The 19461-nt window shown below is 45.8% G+C and overlaps 1 protein-coding gene across 1 annotated transcript in view; it reads right to left on the bottom strand.

Moving 5' to 3' along the window:
- Positions 1-19461, bottom strand: part of LOC115133596 (regulator of G-protein signaling 12-like) — a 72572-nt gene that overhangs the window by 11403 nt on the left and 41708 nt on the right. The window contains 12 exon segments of the mRNA XM_065021922.1: positions 406-476; positions 4525-4624; positions 5158-5284; positions 6700-6773; positions 12851-13048; positions 13828-13925; positions 14723-14876; positions 15232-15411; positions 15799-15942; positions 16234-16326; positions 17240-17412; positions 19157-19178. Coding sequence (XP_064877994.1) covers positions 406-476; positions 4525-4624; positions 5158-5284; positions 6700-6773; positions 12851-13048; positions 13828-13925; positions 14723-14876; positions 15232-15411; positions 15799-15942; positions 16234-16326; positions 17240-17412; positions 19157-19178 — 1434 coding nt within the window.

Genomic DNA, 19461 nt, shown 5'->3' with positions numbered 1-19461 from the left:
ACGTGTTGCCCTGTTATTTTCAGAAGTAAAGAAAAAAATAAACATAAAACACAGGCCCGTTGTTCCTTTTATGTGTGTTGTTTATTTGATGCGCGTTGTTTCGTTGGAGCTTAGTAAATCAGGTTAATGTAATATCCCTAGGGGACAAGGTCAGATTTCAACTATAAAGGAGATCTGGAGGCTGAACTACAAAGCAGGGGGTCAGTCAGTGTTCAAGTCAGCTGCAGCCAGCATTCAAGCAAGGAAACCACTTGGAACAAAGTAGAGTAGAGCACTTGAGCAATTATTATGTGACGTTAAATTGTTAAGAAGCAGCATAGCAGGGGAGCCGGAGACAGAACATTTAGAAGTTTAAGGATACTTGAGAAAAGTGAAGACAGGGATAAAATAAGGAAGTCTCCTTACTGTTGCTGAAAGACTCCTGCTGGTCAAAGATGGCAGATGGCCTTTCAAGGAGGCTGACTTGGACTTGGAATCTATAGATAGAGAAAAACAATATGGAGGTGAATCTGAGCCAATGAGCCATCCCATGCATCCTCCATAACTCTGATATATTTGCTTATCACTAGAAGTAAGTGGGACAACAAAACAGGACATAGATTACAAGAGCGGTTTGAATTCCTGGAAACAGATGGGCTGAAGTGCAAGGTCAATATTGGAAAAATGTCGCCGCTGGATTTCTCCAGTCACTATCTTAGGGTGATTGGGGGTTTGAGTATTCCAGTGAGTCTCTATTAGCCTGGTCCCAGATCTGTTTGTGCCGTACAAAAAATATCTAGTTAACAGAAGAAAGGAAGACAAAATAAGGACAGAAGAAAAAGGAAAAGAAAAAGGACAACAAAGTGAAACCTCTAAAGAAACAAGAGACCATAATACAAGAAACAGCACTATAGAGAGATAGAACAACAACAACGCAGCCACTGCCAGCTAGCCTACTTCAGCAGTACTGTATCATTTGAATTATTTTAGTCAATAAGATTCCTGCTACGTAAGCTTAACTTTCTGAACATTCGAGACGTGTAGTCCATTTGTCATTCCAATCTCCTTTGCATTAGCGTAGCCTCTTCTGTAGCCTGTCAACTATGTGTCTGTCTATCCCTGTTCTCTCCTCTCTGCACAGACCATACAAACGCTCCACACCGCGTGGCCGCGCCACTCTAATCTGGTGGTCCCAGCGCACGACCCACGTGGAGTTCCAGGTCTCCGGTAGCCTCTGGAACTGCCGATCTGCGGCCAACAAGGCAGAGTTCATCTCAGCCTATGCCTCCCTCCAGTCCCTCGACTTCTTGGCACTGACGGAAACATGGATCACCACAGATAACACTGCTACTCCTACTGCTCTCTCTTCGTCCGCCCACGTGTTCTCGCACACCCGAGAGCTTCTGGTCAGCGGGGGTGGTGGCACCGGGATCCTCATCTCTCCCAAGTGGTCATTCTCTCTTTCTCCCCTTACCCATCTGTCTATCGCCTCCTTTGAATTCCATGCTGTCACAGTTACCAGCCCTTTCAAGCTTAACATCCTTATCATTTATCGCCCTCCAGGTTCCCTCGGAGAGTTCATCAATGAGCTTGATGCCTTGATAAGCTCCTTTCCTGAGGATGGCTCACCTCTCACAGTTCTGGGCGACTTTAACCTCCCCACGTCTACCTTTGACTCATTCCTCTCTGCCTCCTTCTTTCCACTCCTCTCCTCTTTGACCTCACCCTCTCACCTTCCCCCTCTACTCACAAGGCAGGCAATACGCTCGACCTCATCTTTACTAGATGCTGTTCTTCCACTAACCTCACTGCAACTCCCCTCCAAGTCTCCGACCACTACCTTGTATCCTTTTCCCTCTTGCTCTCATCCAACACTTCCCACACTGTCCCTACTCGGATGGTATCGCGCCGTCCCAATCTTCGCTCTCTCTCCCCCGCTACTCTCTCCTCTTCCATCCTATCATCTCTTCCCTCTGCTCAAACCTTCTCCAACCTATCTCCTGATTCTGCCTCCTCAACCCTCCTCTCCTCCCTTTCTGCATCCCTTGATTCTCTATGTCCCCTATCCTCCAGGCCGGCTCGGTCCTCCCCTCCTGCTCCGTGGCTCGACGACTCATTGCGAGCTCACAGAACAGGGCTCCGGGCAGCCGAGCGGAAATGGAGGAAAACTCGCCTCCCTGCGGACCTGGCATCCTTTCACTCCCTCCTCTCTACATTTTCCTCTTCTGTCTCTGCTGCTAAAGCCACTTTCTACCACTCTAAAGTCCAAGCATCTGCCTCTAACCCTAGGAAGCTCTTTGCCACCTTCTCCTCCCTCCTGAATCCTCCTCCCCCCCCTCCTCCCTCTCTGCAGATGACTTCGTCAACCATTTTGAAAAGAAGGTCGACGACATCCGATCCTCGTTTGCTAAGTCAAACGACACCGCTGGTTCTGCTCACACTGCCCTACCCTGTGCTCTGACCTCTTTCTCCCCTCTCTCTCCAGATGAAATCTCGCGTCTTGTGACGGCCGGCCGCCCAACAACCTGCCCGCTTGACCCTATTCCCTCCTCTCTTCTCCAGACCATTTCCGGAGACCTTCTCCCTTACCTCACCTCGCTCATCAACTCATCCCTGACCGCTGGCTACGTCCCTTCTGTCTTCAAGAGAGCGAGAGTTGCACCCCTTCTGAAAAAACCTACACTCGATCCCTCCGATGTCAACAACTACAGACCAGTATCCCTTCTTTCTTTTCTCTCCAAAACTCTTGAACGTGCCGTCCTTGGCCAGCTCTCCCGCTATCTCTCTCAGAATGACCTTCATGATCCAAATCAGTCAGGTTTCAAGACTAGTCATTCAACTGAGACTGCTCTTCTCTGTATCATGGAGGCCCTCCGCACTGCTAAAGCTAACTCTCTCTCCTCTGCTCTCATCCTTCTAGACCTATCGGCTGCCTTCGATACTGTGAACCATCAGATCCTCCTCTCCACCCTCTCCGAGTTGGGCATCTCCGGCGCGGCCCACGCTTGGATTGCGTCCTACCTGACAGGTCGCTCCTACCAGGTGGCGTGGCGAGAATCTGTCTCCTCACCACGCGCTCTCACCACTGGCGTCCCCCAGGGCTCTGTTCTAGGCCCTCTCCTATTCTCGCTATACACCAAGTCACTTGGCTCTGTCATAACCTCACATGGTCTCTCCTATCATTGCTATGCAGGCGACACACAATTAATCTTCTCCTTTCCCCCTTCTGATGACCAGGTGGCGAATCGCATCTCTGCATGTCTGGCAGACATATCAGTGTGGATGACGGATCACCACCTCAAGCTGAACCTCGGCAAGACGGAGCTGCTCTTCCTCCCGGGGAAGGACTGCCCGTTCCATGATCTCGCCATCACGGTTGACAACTCCATTGTGTCCTCCTCCCAGAGTGCTAAGAACCTTGGCGTGATCCTGGACTACACCCTGTCGTTCTCAACTAACATCAAGGCGGTGGCCCGTTCTTGTAGGTTCATGCTCTACAACATCCGCAGAGTACGACCCTGCCTCACACAGGAAGCAGCGCAGGTCCTAATCCAGGCACTTGTCATCTCCCGTCTGGATTACTGCAACTCGCTGTTGGCTGGGCTCCCTGCCTGTGCCATTAAACCCCTACAACTCATCCAGAACGCCGCAGCCCGTCTGGTGTTCAACCTTCCCAAGTTCTCTCACGTCACCCCGCTCCTCCGCTCTCTCCACTGGCTTCCAGTTGAAGCTCGCATCCGCTACAAGACCATGGTGCTTGCCTACGGAGCTGTGAGGGGAACGGCACCTCAGTACCTCCAGGCTCTGATCAGGCCCTACACCCAAACAAGGGCACTGCGTTCATCCACCTCTGGCCTGCTCGCCTCCCTACCACTGAGGAAGTACAGTTCCCGCGCAGCCCAGTCAAAACTGTTCGCTGCTCTGGCCCCCCAACGGTGGAACAAACTCCCTCACGACGCCAGGACAGCGGAGTCAATCACCACCTTCCGGAGACACCTGAAACCCCACCTCTTTCAGGAATACCTAGGATAGGATAAAGTAATCCTTCTCACCCCCCTTAAAAGATTTAGATGCACTATTGTAAAGTGGCTGTTCCACTGGATGTCTTAAGGTGAACGCACCAATTTGTAAGTCGCTCTGGATAAGAGCGTCTGCTAAATGACTTAAATGTAATGTAAATGTCTTGATAACTCCTATGGATAGTAACCATAGGTGTTGGTATAATCGGTGTCAGTGTGCAAGCTTAGCATGTAGCGCTGCCTCCCTGAACCTACCTCTGACTGGGCTTGAACCAGACTACCCGTGCAAACCGTCTGAGCTATACAACAGGTACCAATTGGAAAGCTCCAACAGTGACATTTCAAGCTAGCTGTGGAGTGAGCTTGTGGTACGTTCTTAGCTTGGTTACACTAGCAAGACAAACAGATCTGGGACCATGCAAGGTCACTGTAGGAGTGAGTGGAAACAGTGACCATCTTCAGGGTTGGTTGACCTTGTCTGTTGTCTTAGCGTGTGTTTTGGAGGTTGGTGTGGTGGCGGTTTTACCTTTCCCTGAAGCAGAGGGATCCGCTCTTTCCAGCACTATGCGCAGGCCGTCGAGGCTGGATATTGGCGCCCCTAGGTCTAAAGGCTCCGTTTCTCCACTCTGTCAAAATACACAGCATTTTAGCAAGTTAGCTTGCTAGCATTATTAGCATGTTCCCATCCATTTCAACAGATTACGATGATGCCATATTAGCATGTCATTCAAACATGTAGCGTATCATCTCAACTTCTGTGTACTATCATTAACCATGTAAGACATGGAAGCCCTCGCTCTATTTAGAATGTGGCTTTAGCTTCCTGTATAATACTGGGGTAAATGCTTGGAAACACACCACAGGACAAAAATAAACCAACTAACTGGCAAGGATTTGGGGGAAAGGGAGGAGTCTTTCTACCCCCATGTTTCAGGAGTGTAGTCATTCATAATTATAGCCCTCTCTCTGCAAAATCTGAGGCTGGTTGAGTCAGAATGAGCTAACCACCCAGTAACATTTGAAGAGCATGAGGTTCCTTCCCCCTTCCAAACCAATGACACTCCACCCAGTGTCACTGTCATGCTCTACAGAAGGGATGGGGTGGGTTAGATACACAGCTGCAAAACAGAAAACCTCGAGGCGACCCAGCCAGACTTACTATTTTGGCCACCAGATCGTTGAGGTGGAGGCCATACTTCGCCACGACAGGGCGCAGGACCTCGGTGACGGGTTTGGTGGGTTTGGCCTTCAAGCCTACGGACCGGTTAATGGGTACCAGGTCCAGCCTAAAAATAGAGGGAAAATAAATATACAGATACTTTCTCTTACCCAATCACACAATTTCTTTAAGATTCTCTTGGGAGAATGGAGGTGCGAAGAGTTATTTCAAATTTTACATTGGTAAATAAAAAGGGTGGAATGTGAGAGAGAGCAAGAGAGAGATATATAGAGACATAATAATATAGAGATACACTATATGTGGGGACACCTGCTCATCGAACATCTCATTCCAAAATCATGGGCACTTATATGGAGTTGGTCCCCCTTTGCTGCTATAACAGCCTCCACTCTTCTGGGAAGGCTTTCACTAGATGTTGGAACATTGGTGCATTGTTGTTGGTGTTAATTGGTGAACATTGGTTTTCAATGGGGTTGAGGTCAGGTCTCTGTGCAGGCCAGTCAAGTTCTTCCACACCAATCTCGACAAACCATTTCTGTATGACCTCGCATTGTGCACATGGGCATTGTCATGCTGGAACAGGAAAGGGCCTTCCAAGTTGCCACCAAGTTGGATGCACAGAATTGTCTATAATGTCATTGAATGCTGAATCGTTAAGATTTCCCTTCACTGGAACTAAGGGCCTTGCCTGAACCATGAAAAACAGCCCCAGACTATTATTCCTCTACCAAACATTACAGTTGGCACTATGCATTTGGGCAGGTAGCGTTCTCCTGGCATCTGCCAAACCCAGATTAATCCGTCGGACAGCCAGGTGGTGAAGCATGATTCTACACCTGCATTGCTTGCTGTTTGGGGTTTTAGGCTGGGTTTCTGTACAGCACTTTGAGATATCAGCTGATGTACGAAGGGCTATATAAATAAATTTGATTTGATTTGATCACTCCAGAGAACGCATTTCCTCGCACTTCCAGTCCAATGGCAGCGAGCTTTACACCACTCCAGCCGATGCTTGGTATTGCGCAGTGTGATCTTAGGCTTGTGTGTGGCTGCTCGGCCATGGAAACCCATTTCATGAAGCTCCAGAGGAACAGTTTTTGTGCTGATGTTGCCTCCAGAGGCAGTTTGGAACTCGGCAGTGAGTGTTGCAAGCGAGGACTGGCGATTTTTACGAGCTACGCACTTCAGCACTCGGCGGTCCCGTTCTGTGAGCTTGTGTGGCCTACCATTTCACGGCTGAGCTGCTGTTGCTCCTAGACATTTCCACTTCACAATAACAGCACTTACAGTTGACCGAGGCAGCTCTATCAGGGCAGAAATTGGACGAACTACCACGTTGAAAGTCACTGAGCTCTTCCGTATGGGCAATTCTACTGCCAATGTTTGTCTATGGAGATTGCATAGCTGTGTGCTCGATTTTATACACATGTCAGCAACAGGTGTGGCTGAAATAGTCATTTGAATGGTTGTCCACATACTTTTTTGCCATGTAGTGTATACAGTAGATGCATCTGCTATTACCTGAAAAGGGTGCGCTTTTCCATCCTGAGTTCCCGTGAGCTGAGGGTCATGCAATCTTGGTCCAGCACTAAAGGCTAAACAAAATGAAAACAACATGAAAAACTACTCATAAAGCCATGAAGCAATGCCTAACCAATATAATGATAATAATATATATGCCATTTAGCAGACGCTTTTATCCAAAACGCCATTAATCACGGCTCCATTTCTTCACTGCACGGAACCTTTTAAGTGCACGTGTTTCCGCATGGAACCTTTTCAGCGCAGAACCCAACATGGAACACAGCTACAGTTTTTTGGGCGTTTTTAGCTAACTCGCTGAAGACTGTGTGCCTCTAGCCCAAATCATGTATTACATTTAAAAATAAAATGTTTTTACCTTTATTTTTCTAGGCAAGTCAGTTAAGGACAAATTCTTATTTTCAATGACGGCCTACCGGGAAACAGTGGGTTAACTGCCTTGTTCAGGGGCAGAGTGGTAACGTGGGTGCAAGCAGTTGCTGCCGACGCCACTTGGGTAGACCACCAAGAGGATCTTGCTGCCAAGGGAATGCCTGACAGCTTGAAAGATGTTTTGGACACTACAGTGAAAATTGTTAACTTTGTTAAAGCAAGGCCCCTGAACTGTTGTGTATTTTCTGCACTATGCAATGATATGGGCAGCAACCATGTAACACTTTTACAACATACAGAAGTGCGCTGGTTATCAACGGGCAAAGTATTGACACGTTTTTTTTAAATTGAGAGTTTTCTTTACTGACCATAATTTTCACTTGTCTGACCGCTTGCATGATGATGAGTTTCTCACACGACTGGCCTATCTGGGTGATGTTTTTTATCGCCTGAATGACCTGAATCTAGGATTACAGGGAAATTCTGCAACTATATTCAATGTGCGTGACAAAATTGAGGCTATGATTAAGAAGTTGGAGCTCTTCTCTCTCTGCATAAACAAGGACAACACACAGCTCTTTCCATCATTGTATGATTTTTTTGTGTGCAAATGAAGCTTACAGACAATGTCAAATGTGATATAGCGAAGCATCTGAGCGAGTTGGGTGCGCATTTACGCAGGTACCTTCCCGAAACTGATGACACAAACAACTGGATTCTTGTCCCTTTCATGCCCTGCCTCCAGTCCACTTACCGATATTTAATCAATCGAAATTGCAACAAGCGGTTCTGTGAAAATCGAATTTAATCAGAAGTCACTGCCCGATTTTTGGAGTATCCTGCCTAGGCAAATCGCACTGTTAAGACACTGATGCCCTCACTAGCATGAAAACTAAATACAGGCACAAACTGTGGGTGGAAAATGATTTAAGACTGAGACTCGCTATAATACAACCCATCCCTTCAAGCACACCCTTCTCATTAACCTGTGGTAAGTTATTCACAATTTCCAATGAACAAATAAAGTTTTATATGTTAAGGTGGCTAAATAAAGAGCAAAATGATTGATTATTATATTATTATTTGTGCCCTGGTCCTATAAGAGCTCTTTGTCACTTCCTACAAGCCTGGTTGTGACCAAAACTCACACTCATTCTTATGTTTAATAAATGTATCGTATAGTGTGTGTGTGGCAGGCTTACAATTGTGGCAAAAAAACAACATTTGAGAGTGCGCTTACCCTGGTGCAAAAGGGGGTATGCAGCTGGAGGTTGAATGTTTAAAGGGGTACGGGACTGTAAAAAGGTTTGGGAACTGGGCTAGACCAATTATATCTTACACCAAAGACATCTTAAATCAGTTTTTTTGTATGTTTTTCTGCCGTGAGTAATATGTGGCAGGCTATTAGACTATCTATTGTATAATGGCACAATCATTATTTTAGTTTTTGCTTTAGCTTTTGAAAGAAAAGCACCTTTTTGTCCATTAAAATAACATAAAATTGGTCAGAAACACAGTGTAGACATTGTTAATGTTGTAAATGACTATTGTAGCTGGAAACGGCAGGTTTTTTATGGAATATCTACATCGGTGTACAGAGGCCCATTATCAGCAACCATCACTCCTGTGTTCCAATGGCACGTTGTGTTAGCTAATCCAAGTTTATCATTTTAAAAGGCTAATTGATCATTAGAAAACCCTTTTGCAATTATGTTAGCACAGCTGAAAACTGTTGTCCTTATTAAAAAAGCAATAAAACTGGCCTTCTTTAGACTAGTTTAGTATCTGGAGCATCAGCATTTGTGGGATCGATTACAGGCTCAAAATGACTAGGAACAAATAACTTTCTTCTGAAACTCGTCAGTCAATTCTTGTTCTGAGAAATGAAGGCTATTCCATGCGAGAAAATGCCAAGAAACTGAAGACCTCGTACAACGCTGTGTACTACTCCCTTCACAGAACAGAGCAAACTGACTCTAACCAGAATAGAAAGAGGAGTGGGTGCACAACTGAGCAAGAGGACAAGTACATTAGAGTGTCTAGTTTGAGAAACAGACGCCTCACAAGTCCTCAACTGGCAGCTTGGTTAAATAGTACCCGCAAAACAGCAGTCTCAACGTCAACAGTGAAGAGGCGACTCCAGGAGTTCCTCTGACCAGTGTCTGTGTTTTTTCACCCATCTTAACCTTTTCTTTTTATTGGCCATTCTGAGATATGGCTTTTTCTTAGCAACTCTGCCTAGAAGGCCAGCATCTCACTGTCACGTTCACTGTCTTCAAACTCCCTGTCATAGATGAGCCATGGCGCAGTGTGCATGTAATTCCACATCTTTCAATAAAGTGAAACTTTCACAAAAAAACAGGTAAACAGAAACCGAACGTGACGCAACCGTGGCGCACACAAACACACACAGAAAATAAATAATTACCCACAACATTAGGTGGGAAAAAGCCTGCCTAAGTATGATTCCCAATCAGAGACAACGATAGACAGCTGCCCCGGATTGAGAACCACACTCGGCAAAAACAAAGAAATAGAAAACATAGAATGCCCACCCAAATCACACCCTGACATAAGGGGAGGTTCCGGGGGAGGTTCCGGGTGGGCATCTATCCTCGGTGGCGGCTCCAGTTCGGGACGTAGCCCCCACTCCGCATGCTGATCCCTCCACTTCCGTGGAACCGGACCATGGATCGTCGCCAGAGACTGCGGACCGTGGATTGTTGCCGGAGGAACCGGACCGTGGATCATCGCCGGAGTCTCTGGATTGGGAACCCCCACTGGAGGCTCCGGACTGCAGACCCCCGCTGGGTTACCGAGACTCCGGACTGCGGACCGTTGCTGGAGACTTCGGACTAGGGACTGTCGTTGGAGGCTCCGGACTGGAGACCGTCGCTGGAAGCTCCGGACTGGAGACCATTGCTGGAGGCTCCGGACTGGGGACCGTCGCTGGAGGCTCCGGGCCCTGGATTTTCGCTGCCGGCTCCGGGCCATGGATCAGCACTGGAGGCTTCGTGCCATGGATTATCACTGGAGGCTCCAGGCCATGGATTATTACCAGAGGCTTCGTGCCATAGATCATGACTACTGGCTCCGGGCCATGGATCATCACTGGAAGCTTCGTGCCATGGATCATCACTAGAGGCTTCGTACATGGAGCCAGAACAGGTCTCACCGGACTGAGGAGATGTACTGTAAGCCTGGAGCATGGAGATGCCACAGGGCTTGCCAGGCTGAGACATACTGGAGGCCTTGTACGTGGAACCGGAACAGGTCTTGGGGATTGGGGAGATGCACTGGAAGCCTGGTGCGTGGAGCAGGCACCGGATACACTGGGCCGTGGAGGCGCACTGGAGGTCTCGAGCGTAGAGCTGGCACAACCCGTCCTGGCTGGATGCTTACTTTCGCCCGGCAAATGCGGGGCGCAGGCACAGGACGAATTGGGCTGTGAAGTGCACTGGAGACACAGTGCGCATCACTGCATAACACAGTGCCTGACCAGTCACACGCTCCCCACGGTAAGCACGGGGAGTTGGCTCAGGTCTAAACCCTGACTCTGCCAATCTCCCCATGTGCCGACCCCAAACATTTTTTTGGAGCTGCCTCTCGGGCTTCTGTTGTTGATTAAACTCCTCATATCATCGCCGTTCCGCTCTCGCTGCCTCCATCTGCTCCCTTGGACGGCGATACTCTCCGGCCCTTGTCCAGGGTCCTTCTCCATCCAGGATTTCTTCCCGTGTCCACTACTCCTGGCCACGCTGCTTGGTCCGTTTTTGGTGGGTAATTCTGTCATGTTCACTGTCTTCAAACTCCCTGTCATAGATAATTCCACATCTATTAATAAATTGAAACTTAGATAAACAGAAACCGAACGTGAAGCAACACAAACACACACAGAAAATAAATAATCACCCACAACATTAGGTGGGGAAAAGGCTGCCTAAGTATGATTCCAAATCAGAGACAACGATAGACAGCTGCCTCTGATTGGGAACCACTCAGCCAAAAACAAAGAAATAGAAAACATAGAATGCCCACCCAAATCACACCCTGACCTAACCAAATAGAGAAATAAAACAGCTCTCAGGTCAGGGCGTGACACCCAGAGTCGCCTCTTCACTGTTTGTCACACCCTGATCTGTTTCACCTGTCCTTGTGATTGTCTCCACCCCTCTCCAGGTGTTGCCCATCTTCCCCATTATGCCCTATGTATATATACCTGTGTTCTCTGTTTGTCCGTTGCCAGTTCGTCTTGTTCAAGTCAACCGGTGTTTTGTGTCTCAGCTCCTGCGTTTTCCAGTCTCTTTTCTCTCGCCCTCCTGGTTATGACCCTTGCCTGTCCTGACTCCGAGCCCGCCTGCCTGATCACTATGCCTGCCCCTGACCCTGAGCCTGCCGGCCTGTACATTTGCCCCCCTTTGGGTTGCCTGCCCCCGTTTGGAATATTAAACTATTGTTTATTCGATGTGGTCTGCATCTGGGTCTTACCTTCATATGTGATACTGTTGACGTTGAGACTGGTGTTTTGCAAGTACTATTTAATGAAGCTGACCGTTGAGGAATTGTAAGGTGTCTGTTTCTCAAACTAGACACTCTAATGTACTTGTCCTCTTCCTCAGTTGTGCACCGGGGCCTAACACTCATCTTTCTATTCTGATTAGAGACCGTTTGCTCTGTTCTGTGAAGGGAGTGGTACACGGCGTTGTACGAGATCTTCAGTTTCTTGGCAATTTCTCACATGGAATAGCCTTTATTTCTCAGAACAAGAATAGACTGACGAGTTTCGGAAAAAAGGTATTTGTTTCTGGCCCTTTTGAGCCTGTAAAGAAGGCCAGTTGTATTGCTTCTTTAATCAGGACAACAGTTTTCAGCTGTGCTAACATAATTGCAAAATAGTTTTCTAATGATCAATTAGCCTTTTAAAATGATAAACTTGGATTAGCTAACACAACGTGCCATTGGAACACAGGAGTGATGGTTGCTGATAATGGACCTCTGTACCCCTATGTAGATATTCCAGCTACAATAGTCATTTACAACATTAACAACATCTACACTGTATTTTTGATCAATGTTATTTTAATGGACAAAAAAAAAGTGCTTTTCTTTCAAAAACAAGGACATTTCTAAGTGACCCCAAACTTTTGAACGGTAGTGTATATAGGTCTATGCTATGCATCAGCTCTAATATGCGTATGGGTGTTTTGAATGAATCATCACTTTAGAAAGCGCTGTCCATTTCGTTGTATTAGGCTTTGAAACAACATCCACAAGGACCATATTTTACACTCAATTTCAACCTGTTGTTGAACCTCTTTCTTCAACTTGATCAATCACAGTGAGGTGAGTTTTTAAAGCACAATACTGTTTTGATGATAAGTATTTGATGTGAATTTCAATTGTGTTTGCATTGATGTCAGAGTGGTTAGAGGGACAATAGAGCCCTGAGTTCCAGGCCACGTGGAATTTTACTGATGTCATGACTCATAACTGCCAGTGTGGCAGTAATATGGTCACTGCCATGACCCTACCAGTAACGCCAAGCACTGCTTTTTAAATGGAAAAATCTTTCTTTAGGGCCAAATTTGAGCAAATTCTAAAATTGCGATTAATCACGATTAATAATGCCATTAACTTGATTCATTATTTTAATCGTTTGACAGCCCTACTTAATACATCAATGAATCTGGATAATGTCACTCTAAATCCACATTGAGATGCACAGTAACTGTGCTAAGAATCAGTGTGCTTCCCTCACCTTCTCTCCTCCCACCAGGAAGAGGTCGACAGCGACCATATTGATGCAGAGTTTCTGACAGAGGACCCGGAGCACCTCCCTGATGGTGGCTCCCGACCGCAGGGTCACAGAGGAGCACGAGCCATCCGGCAAGGTCACATTGCAGTGCTTGGCGGAGGACAACCTGTCCCACACCGGCACTGAGTGACGATTGTCCCCCTACACAGGACAAACCATAATCAGAGATAGAACTCCATAGAAGCAAGAGAGAGGACCAAGAGTTAAAAACAGCAACAATGTCTCTATGTCTTGTATTGTATGTAGTGTTTAATGTTCGTCCTGTCTGCAAACCAAATTTCCTTATGGGGTAAAAAAAAAACTACATTGAACGTCTGAACCTTTAAATGAACCCCCATTAAGTCTGTCACGCCCTGACCTTAGTTTTCTATGTTTTATGTATTATTTTGGTCAGGTCAGGGTGTGACGAGGGTGGGTATGCTTGTTTGTCCTGTCTAAGTTTTTTTGTATATCTAGGGGTGTTTGTTAGTCTAGGTTTATTATAGGTCTATGGTGGCCTGAATTGGTTCCCAATCAGAGATAGCTGTTTATCGTTGTCTCTGATTGGGGATCCTATTTAGGTTGCCATTTTCCATTTTGGTTTTGTGGGTTATTGTCTATGTGTAGTTGCCTGTCAGCACTAGTGTTATATAGCGTCACGTTAGTTTGTTTAGTGTTTTTCCTTCATTAAAAGAAGAATGTATGCTTATCACGCTGCGCCTTGGTCTCATCGTTATGACGAACGTGACGAAGTCATATGTTTCATATAACACCTGTCATAACCATTTTGACAGCGGCATACCCAAGCCAAGAGGACTTTCAGGCAACATGCCACAAAACTAAACAGAGTCGTGATCTGTATAATGTCTGCTTCTACTACAGAGCTATCTTGGTTCAGTGTTGCCATGGCGACCTGGCCTGGCCGTCCATGCGGATGTTACCTCGATCTTGCCCGCTGAACAGGAAGTGGCCAACTCCAGACTGGCACCTGAGGACAAGGAGCCCTGTGATTCCCTCCGACCGTTGCTGCTCCAGGAATCTACCCAACACAGGAAGGCCAGGGAGGTCAGAGGTCACAGTTAGGAATTCATTCCACATATACACAGAAAACGTACCAATATTGCGATTATTTTTTCCATGCAAAAAATGAGAACAAGAAGCAGTTCCTTTAAAAACCAACTGTATGTACAATATTGTGTGCTATAGCTCGGGAAATAAATACATGCGACTCTGGATGACAACATAATGATGTTTGTTTCCAACATTAGGTTTGTTTACCTTTGTGGGTTTTTTCGCTGCCACGATAAAAACTAGTAGCGCAGTACTGGTATCATCCCATCCCTACTTACTATCCATGCATCATCACAACACAGCAACACATAAAAGACAAGCTACTATCCATGCATCATCACAACACAGCTACACATAAGACAAGCTACTATCCATGCATCATCACAACACAGCTACACATAAGACAAGCTACTATCCATGCATCATCACAACACAGCTACACATAAAAGACAAGCATCAATACAACTACATATAAAAGACAAGCTACTATCAAGGGAAAACATTTGTGTAACATCGCCAATGACATAAATCAGATGAAGCTCAAAACACAATGCTGCTTCAGGAGTTCACCTTTCATCATAACGAATTTATAGCATGCAGTGCTGTGCTGTGTATTGCCTGACCAAAGAACATAATGCATGCCAGAAAGCTTCATGTCAATATTGAAACCATACACAAGAAGTTCCCTCACAGGAAAAAAACGTTATTTGAATTGAATACATAAGATTAACTCCTTGTGACATTCTATGACTGAGAATTGCTGACCGAGGTTGATTTCTCCAATGTCCTTTTTCTTGGGTCCCTTTCCAAAGCTCCGGTTCCGGGACCAAGAAAAGAAGGTGCCCCGTTTCTTATGCTCATCATGCTCGTCTCCGGGGTCCTCATTAAGTGACCTTCCTGACCTCTGCTTCCTTGCCTCCTATTGGTCAACAAAACAACTAGGTCAAACAACATGTCTAACACCTGTGTTGTATACATTAGTGCACAACGTAGCAAACCATTTTGCTATTGAAAACATTTAGAGAAAAAAGGAAATTGCAATGGAAAATTTGTTTCTTATTGGACAAGTTCAGGTAGTCCCCTTTGATCTGTTTTCTTCCATTTGGTATCTAGTGAATATGACCCTGATGTTTTGAAGGTTAACAAACACCTATACTGGCTACAACACAAAATGTGCATCCCACAGGCGAATGACACAAACATCTGCGATGGTTACTAAGACAATAGCAGATACTATTTTGGCTGTTAAGGTTACTTTAGTACAAGGCGAGTACCTTAATGGGCGTGGAGAGGGAGAGGGAGGAGCTGGCGCTGTGCTTGGAGGGGGCAGGGCTACAAGGGATCTGGTAGGGGTCAGGTAAAGGTCGTCCCTCCACCTCGGCCAGCATGCACTCCTGATACAGGCCAGACTTGAGGAACCTGGAGTAGCTGTCAAACTTCATCAGGTTGAAGATCTACAGACAAAATGGGGATAGAAAAGGGACAGGTGTTACAAAGGGTCACAATCAGTTATGCCATGTGTTATGACATATGTGGTAATAGCTATGATTAAGTCATGTTTGTATCAACATTGGACAGATCTACACTGACGTTGTACAGGCCTGTGAGTTTGTGGGGGTGTGTGCCAGTTTGTGTTTGACCTTGGTAAAGCACAATAGCCATTTTGGAAACAGGCAGATGACACTGAATTAATAAAAATGGTTCCAGCAGTGCTGCCCCGGCAGTTGACACTGTGCTGCTCCCAGCCTTATGTGTGTGTGTATAAGGGAGGGTTGACAATAAAGTATATTATTATTTATTCAACAACATAACATAGAGTAGTAGGCAGTTGGTCCTCTCACTTGTAATTGCTGAGCCTTGAACATGTTTGGACATGGGGAGGTGAGGACGTCGTCGGCCAGTTGGGCCTGACTGTCGATGTTGACCGGCGTGGTGGCTTTACTGGACAGGAAGCTGTTGTAGATCTCCCCTGCCCTCTGGGATAGCTGGAGAGGAGAGGAATATGTTTTAAAAACACACACACAACTATGACATTACTTAGTCCATTGTTATGAAGGGGACTGATTCTGGTGTTTTACACACAGATCCTCACTCAGCCACACAAGGTGCTGCACAACCAGCACTTCTAAAGGCACTAAGGAATTGTCTGTCGAGACACACAGACATGTCCAGTATATTGAGGGCTCTTTTTTAATCAATCCATGACATCCAAAGCCTATGGACTAGATAGGAAAGTATGGTTTGGTCTTGGTGATGTGTACAAGGAAGAACCTTACCTGCTTTTTGTCCGTTGCAGGTATATGACTGAAGTATTCGCAGCCCTGCCAGAACAAGATATTCTCCTCACTGAATTCCTTCTTGAGGAATTCCTGTGGAGACACAAACAACAGCTTTATCATACCTGCAGTAAGCCTGGAGTGTCCGGGTCCAGTGTTGATTGGCTATTGATGGATTCTGGGTTCTAACGCCTAAACTTGAAATAGGGTTAATTATCAGGTATCCAATTGAAATATTGAGTGCTATGGTTTAGATGGTCTACACCAGAAGTGGATGGTTATCTGTAGGAGGAAGGTGGGTGCAATTAAGCTTGGAATGTACTGAGTGTAGGGAAAACGATCATATGTGGCAGGCATTGATCAGGTGAGAGTCATGGATTAGTGATGAAGGGGGTTTAGGTCAGGTCACGTTAAGGGAGAAGGAAAAGTTTATTGCCTGTATCACCTAGTATCCTGCCTAGCAATAAAGATACAATGTTTAGCGAGAAGGAAGAGACTCCATCCAAAGTGGGGTACATATACCACCACTATTGTAAACATGTTTGTCAGTTCAGCTGTTCGATCCTTTGGGAAGAATAAACTTAGTTTAAGCTTTCATAGTGTCCGTCGAGTTCTTACTCTGATAATTAGAACCTAACACTATATAGTTGACTATTGCTTCTATTCCACAAGAAGAGAATGGTGTAACGCCTTCAAACTCAACTCTGGACCTCGAAGTCAGTTCCACTGCGCTTTTTCCTTGTTGAATACCCATGTATGTCTGAGGTAGCTTCACATTGATTTCATCATACAGAATGGAGAATGAGATAGAACTGTAACATCACGTAACATGCAAACTAAAACATAATTTTGGACGTCTGAGGAAGACGAGTATAGATTTCATCTAACAGAATAGAGAATGAGGAAGATAATGGACTGTTGAGTTTGTTGGGTTTCAGATCACATAACTAAACTAACAGTGAACTAAAATAAAATTCAATTTCCCAGAGTTCTTTACAGTACATACTGAGAAGTAGCGGACGCCAATGGGGTCCTGGAGCAGGCGCTCGAAGCAGGCGGCCCAGCTGGCCACCCGGCGCTCTGACAGCCTCCTGTGGCTGCCGGCGCCGGGCAGACTGCCATTGCTGTTCAGACTGCTCTGGCTGCAGCAGCCCTGGAGCTGCACACCACCACCATGGTCTGGAGAGAGAGGAAAATGGTAGGGAAAGTGGTTAGGGGACAACGGGGGTAGGGACCAGAACTGTTCTGACAACAACAGCCTTAAAGCTGCACCATAGTCTACAGCAGAGAAAAGTTCATTCAGGGACTCAATTCTAAGCTAGTTCAAAGAGAGGGAAGAAAATGCTATTAGTCCAAAACCACTCAAAAGAAGGGAATAGCTTGGGAACTGTGAAATCTAGAGAAAGAAGCCTATTTTAACAAGTACTTCCAATGACTCAGTTAGTGCCTGCTATCATGGCGGCAGATGCCCATTTCAAAGTCCCACCAACCAGAAAGCAAAATATCAAAAACACAAAAAGGAAGACAGTAAGGTCTGTTACCAAAATGCTCTTGAATGGTCAATGTCAGGCAAGAGAAGTGTTCACGATCTGCTTACGGAATTGAGGAATTGAGGAATTTTAAGCCTCTTTTGGGAGCTTTCTGAAAACACTACACAGATGAATCCATAGCCTCCAGCACCAGGGTATCTGATCACTGATAAGCATGCACAAGCACAGGACAAATAATAATTACAAGTAGCCTCTAAATGCTATTGCAAATATTACATGACAACTTGGACACTGAATCATGACTGTTCGTGACTGACTACCTTACAATGTTGTGAGTAATGCCTCGGGATACAGTCTAACTATAGAAGCTCATGCTTTTGTTAGCCAACTCGCCCAGCTGAATCAGTAGGTGTCAGCAGAGTTGTAAAGGCATAAAACAAGCTGGTTTTTACAAGCCCTCACATCTCCCATTAAAAGACGCAAGATATGTATTCCATTTTCTAATACACAAATCAATTTGTCCCAGACATTTGTTTATAATTTAATTTCAAAACTCTGCCAATTGACCTCAGTGACGTGATATTTGGTTTGAAGTTGACACGATATTTGGTATTTGGTTTGGAATCTTGAGTTTGCCAGCAGAGAGCAAATATGGGGCCTGTGTTGCTTTATAATGGGATGGTTTTCTGGATAAATAGCATAGAGTTTCTTCGCCACATGCTCATTGAAAGAGCTAAGCAGCTCCTCCAAAACCACAGCGCCATCGAACATGGCGTTCAGCAAACATTATTAAACGTCTGTGAAAGGGTAAACCAACAGCAAACACACAATCCCAAACCCTATCCTAAAACAGTGTTTCCCAACACCAGTCCTCCAGTGTCCCGAACTTCACACATTTTTTGTTGCAGCCCCAGACAAGCCCACCTGATTCAACTAATCATCGAGCCCTCAATAAGTGGAATCAGGTGAGTTTGTCTGGGGCCACAACAAAAACGTGTGCTGGTTGGAATACTCGAGGAGTTGGGAAACCCTGTCGTAAAACCCCTGCACAAGAGCCTTTTGTTGAGGTCGTAAATAAATAGGTTGACATCATATTCTGTGAGCCTGTTTAATTCAATAACCTCAGAGTTGCGTGTTGTGGAGAGCTTAATAAACATACAATAAAAAGCAAACATACAGGAAACGGAGAAAGACGCTTTCAAGAAAAAGGCACACAAAAAGTGACTTTTATTGTTCAACAAAAAGGTCCATGGAGGGACAAAACGCCCCATTTGGCCCATGCTTGTTTTGGAACACTTTTGTTGAACTCAACTTAAAGCTTATTACTTAGCCTAGTACATACAGGTGCAGGAAGCAAAAATATGTACTGTGTTCTGTCATCACAGATAAAGTGAATGTAAGAACAAGTGTAATGAAAAGAGAAATGTACTCACCACCTTCTGAGGAAGCAGCCGACTGAAAGACAACAAAAAGAGACATGAGTGAGAAGATGCCGTCATGACCTCCTCCTGCTCCGAGGCAAGGAACCACTGGAGCCTGAGCACAGAATGTCTCTCTCAGTGTGTGTGTGTGTGTGTGTGTGTGGCTATTAATGTGGGATGTGGGTGGATCCAGCCCAGGGCCTCTGCCACACACACCCACAGCTGTTCACACCTCAAGAATGGGTCCCACTTCTCACCACACACACACTCACTACCTATGACTCACATGCTTTGGACACACAAAAACACACTCGGGG

The sequence above is a fragment of the Oncorhynchus nerka genome, linkage group LG8, assembly GCF_034236695.1.
Source record: "Oncorhynchus nerka isolate Pitt River linkage group LG8, Oner_Uvic_2.0, whole genome shotgun sequence".
Lineage (NCBI taxonomy): Eukaryota > Metazoa > Chordata > Actinopteri > Salmoniformes > Salmonidae > Oncorhynchus > Oncorhynchus nerka.
The sequence above is the reverse complement of the archived record's forward strand: the minus strand, read 5'-3'. Positions and strand labels throughout refer to the sequence as shown.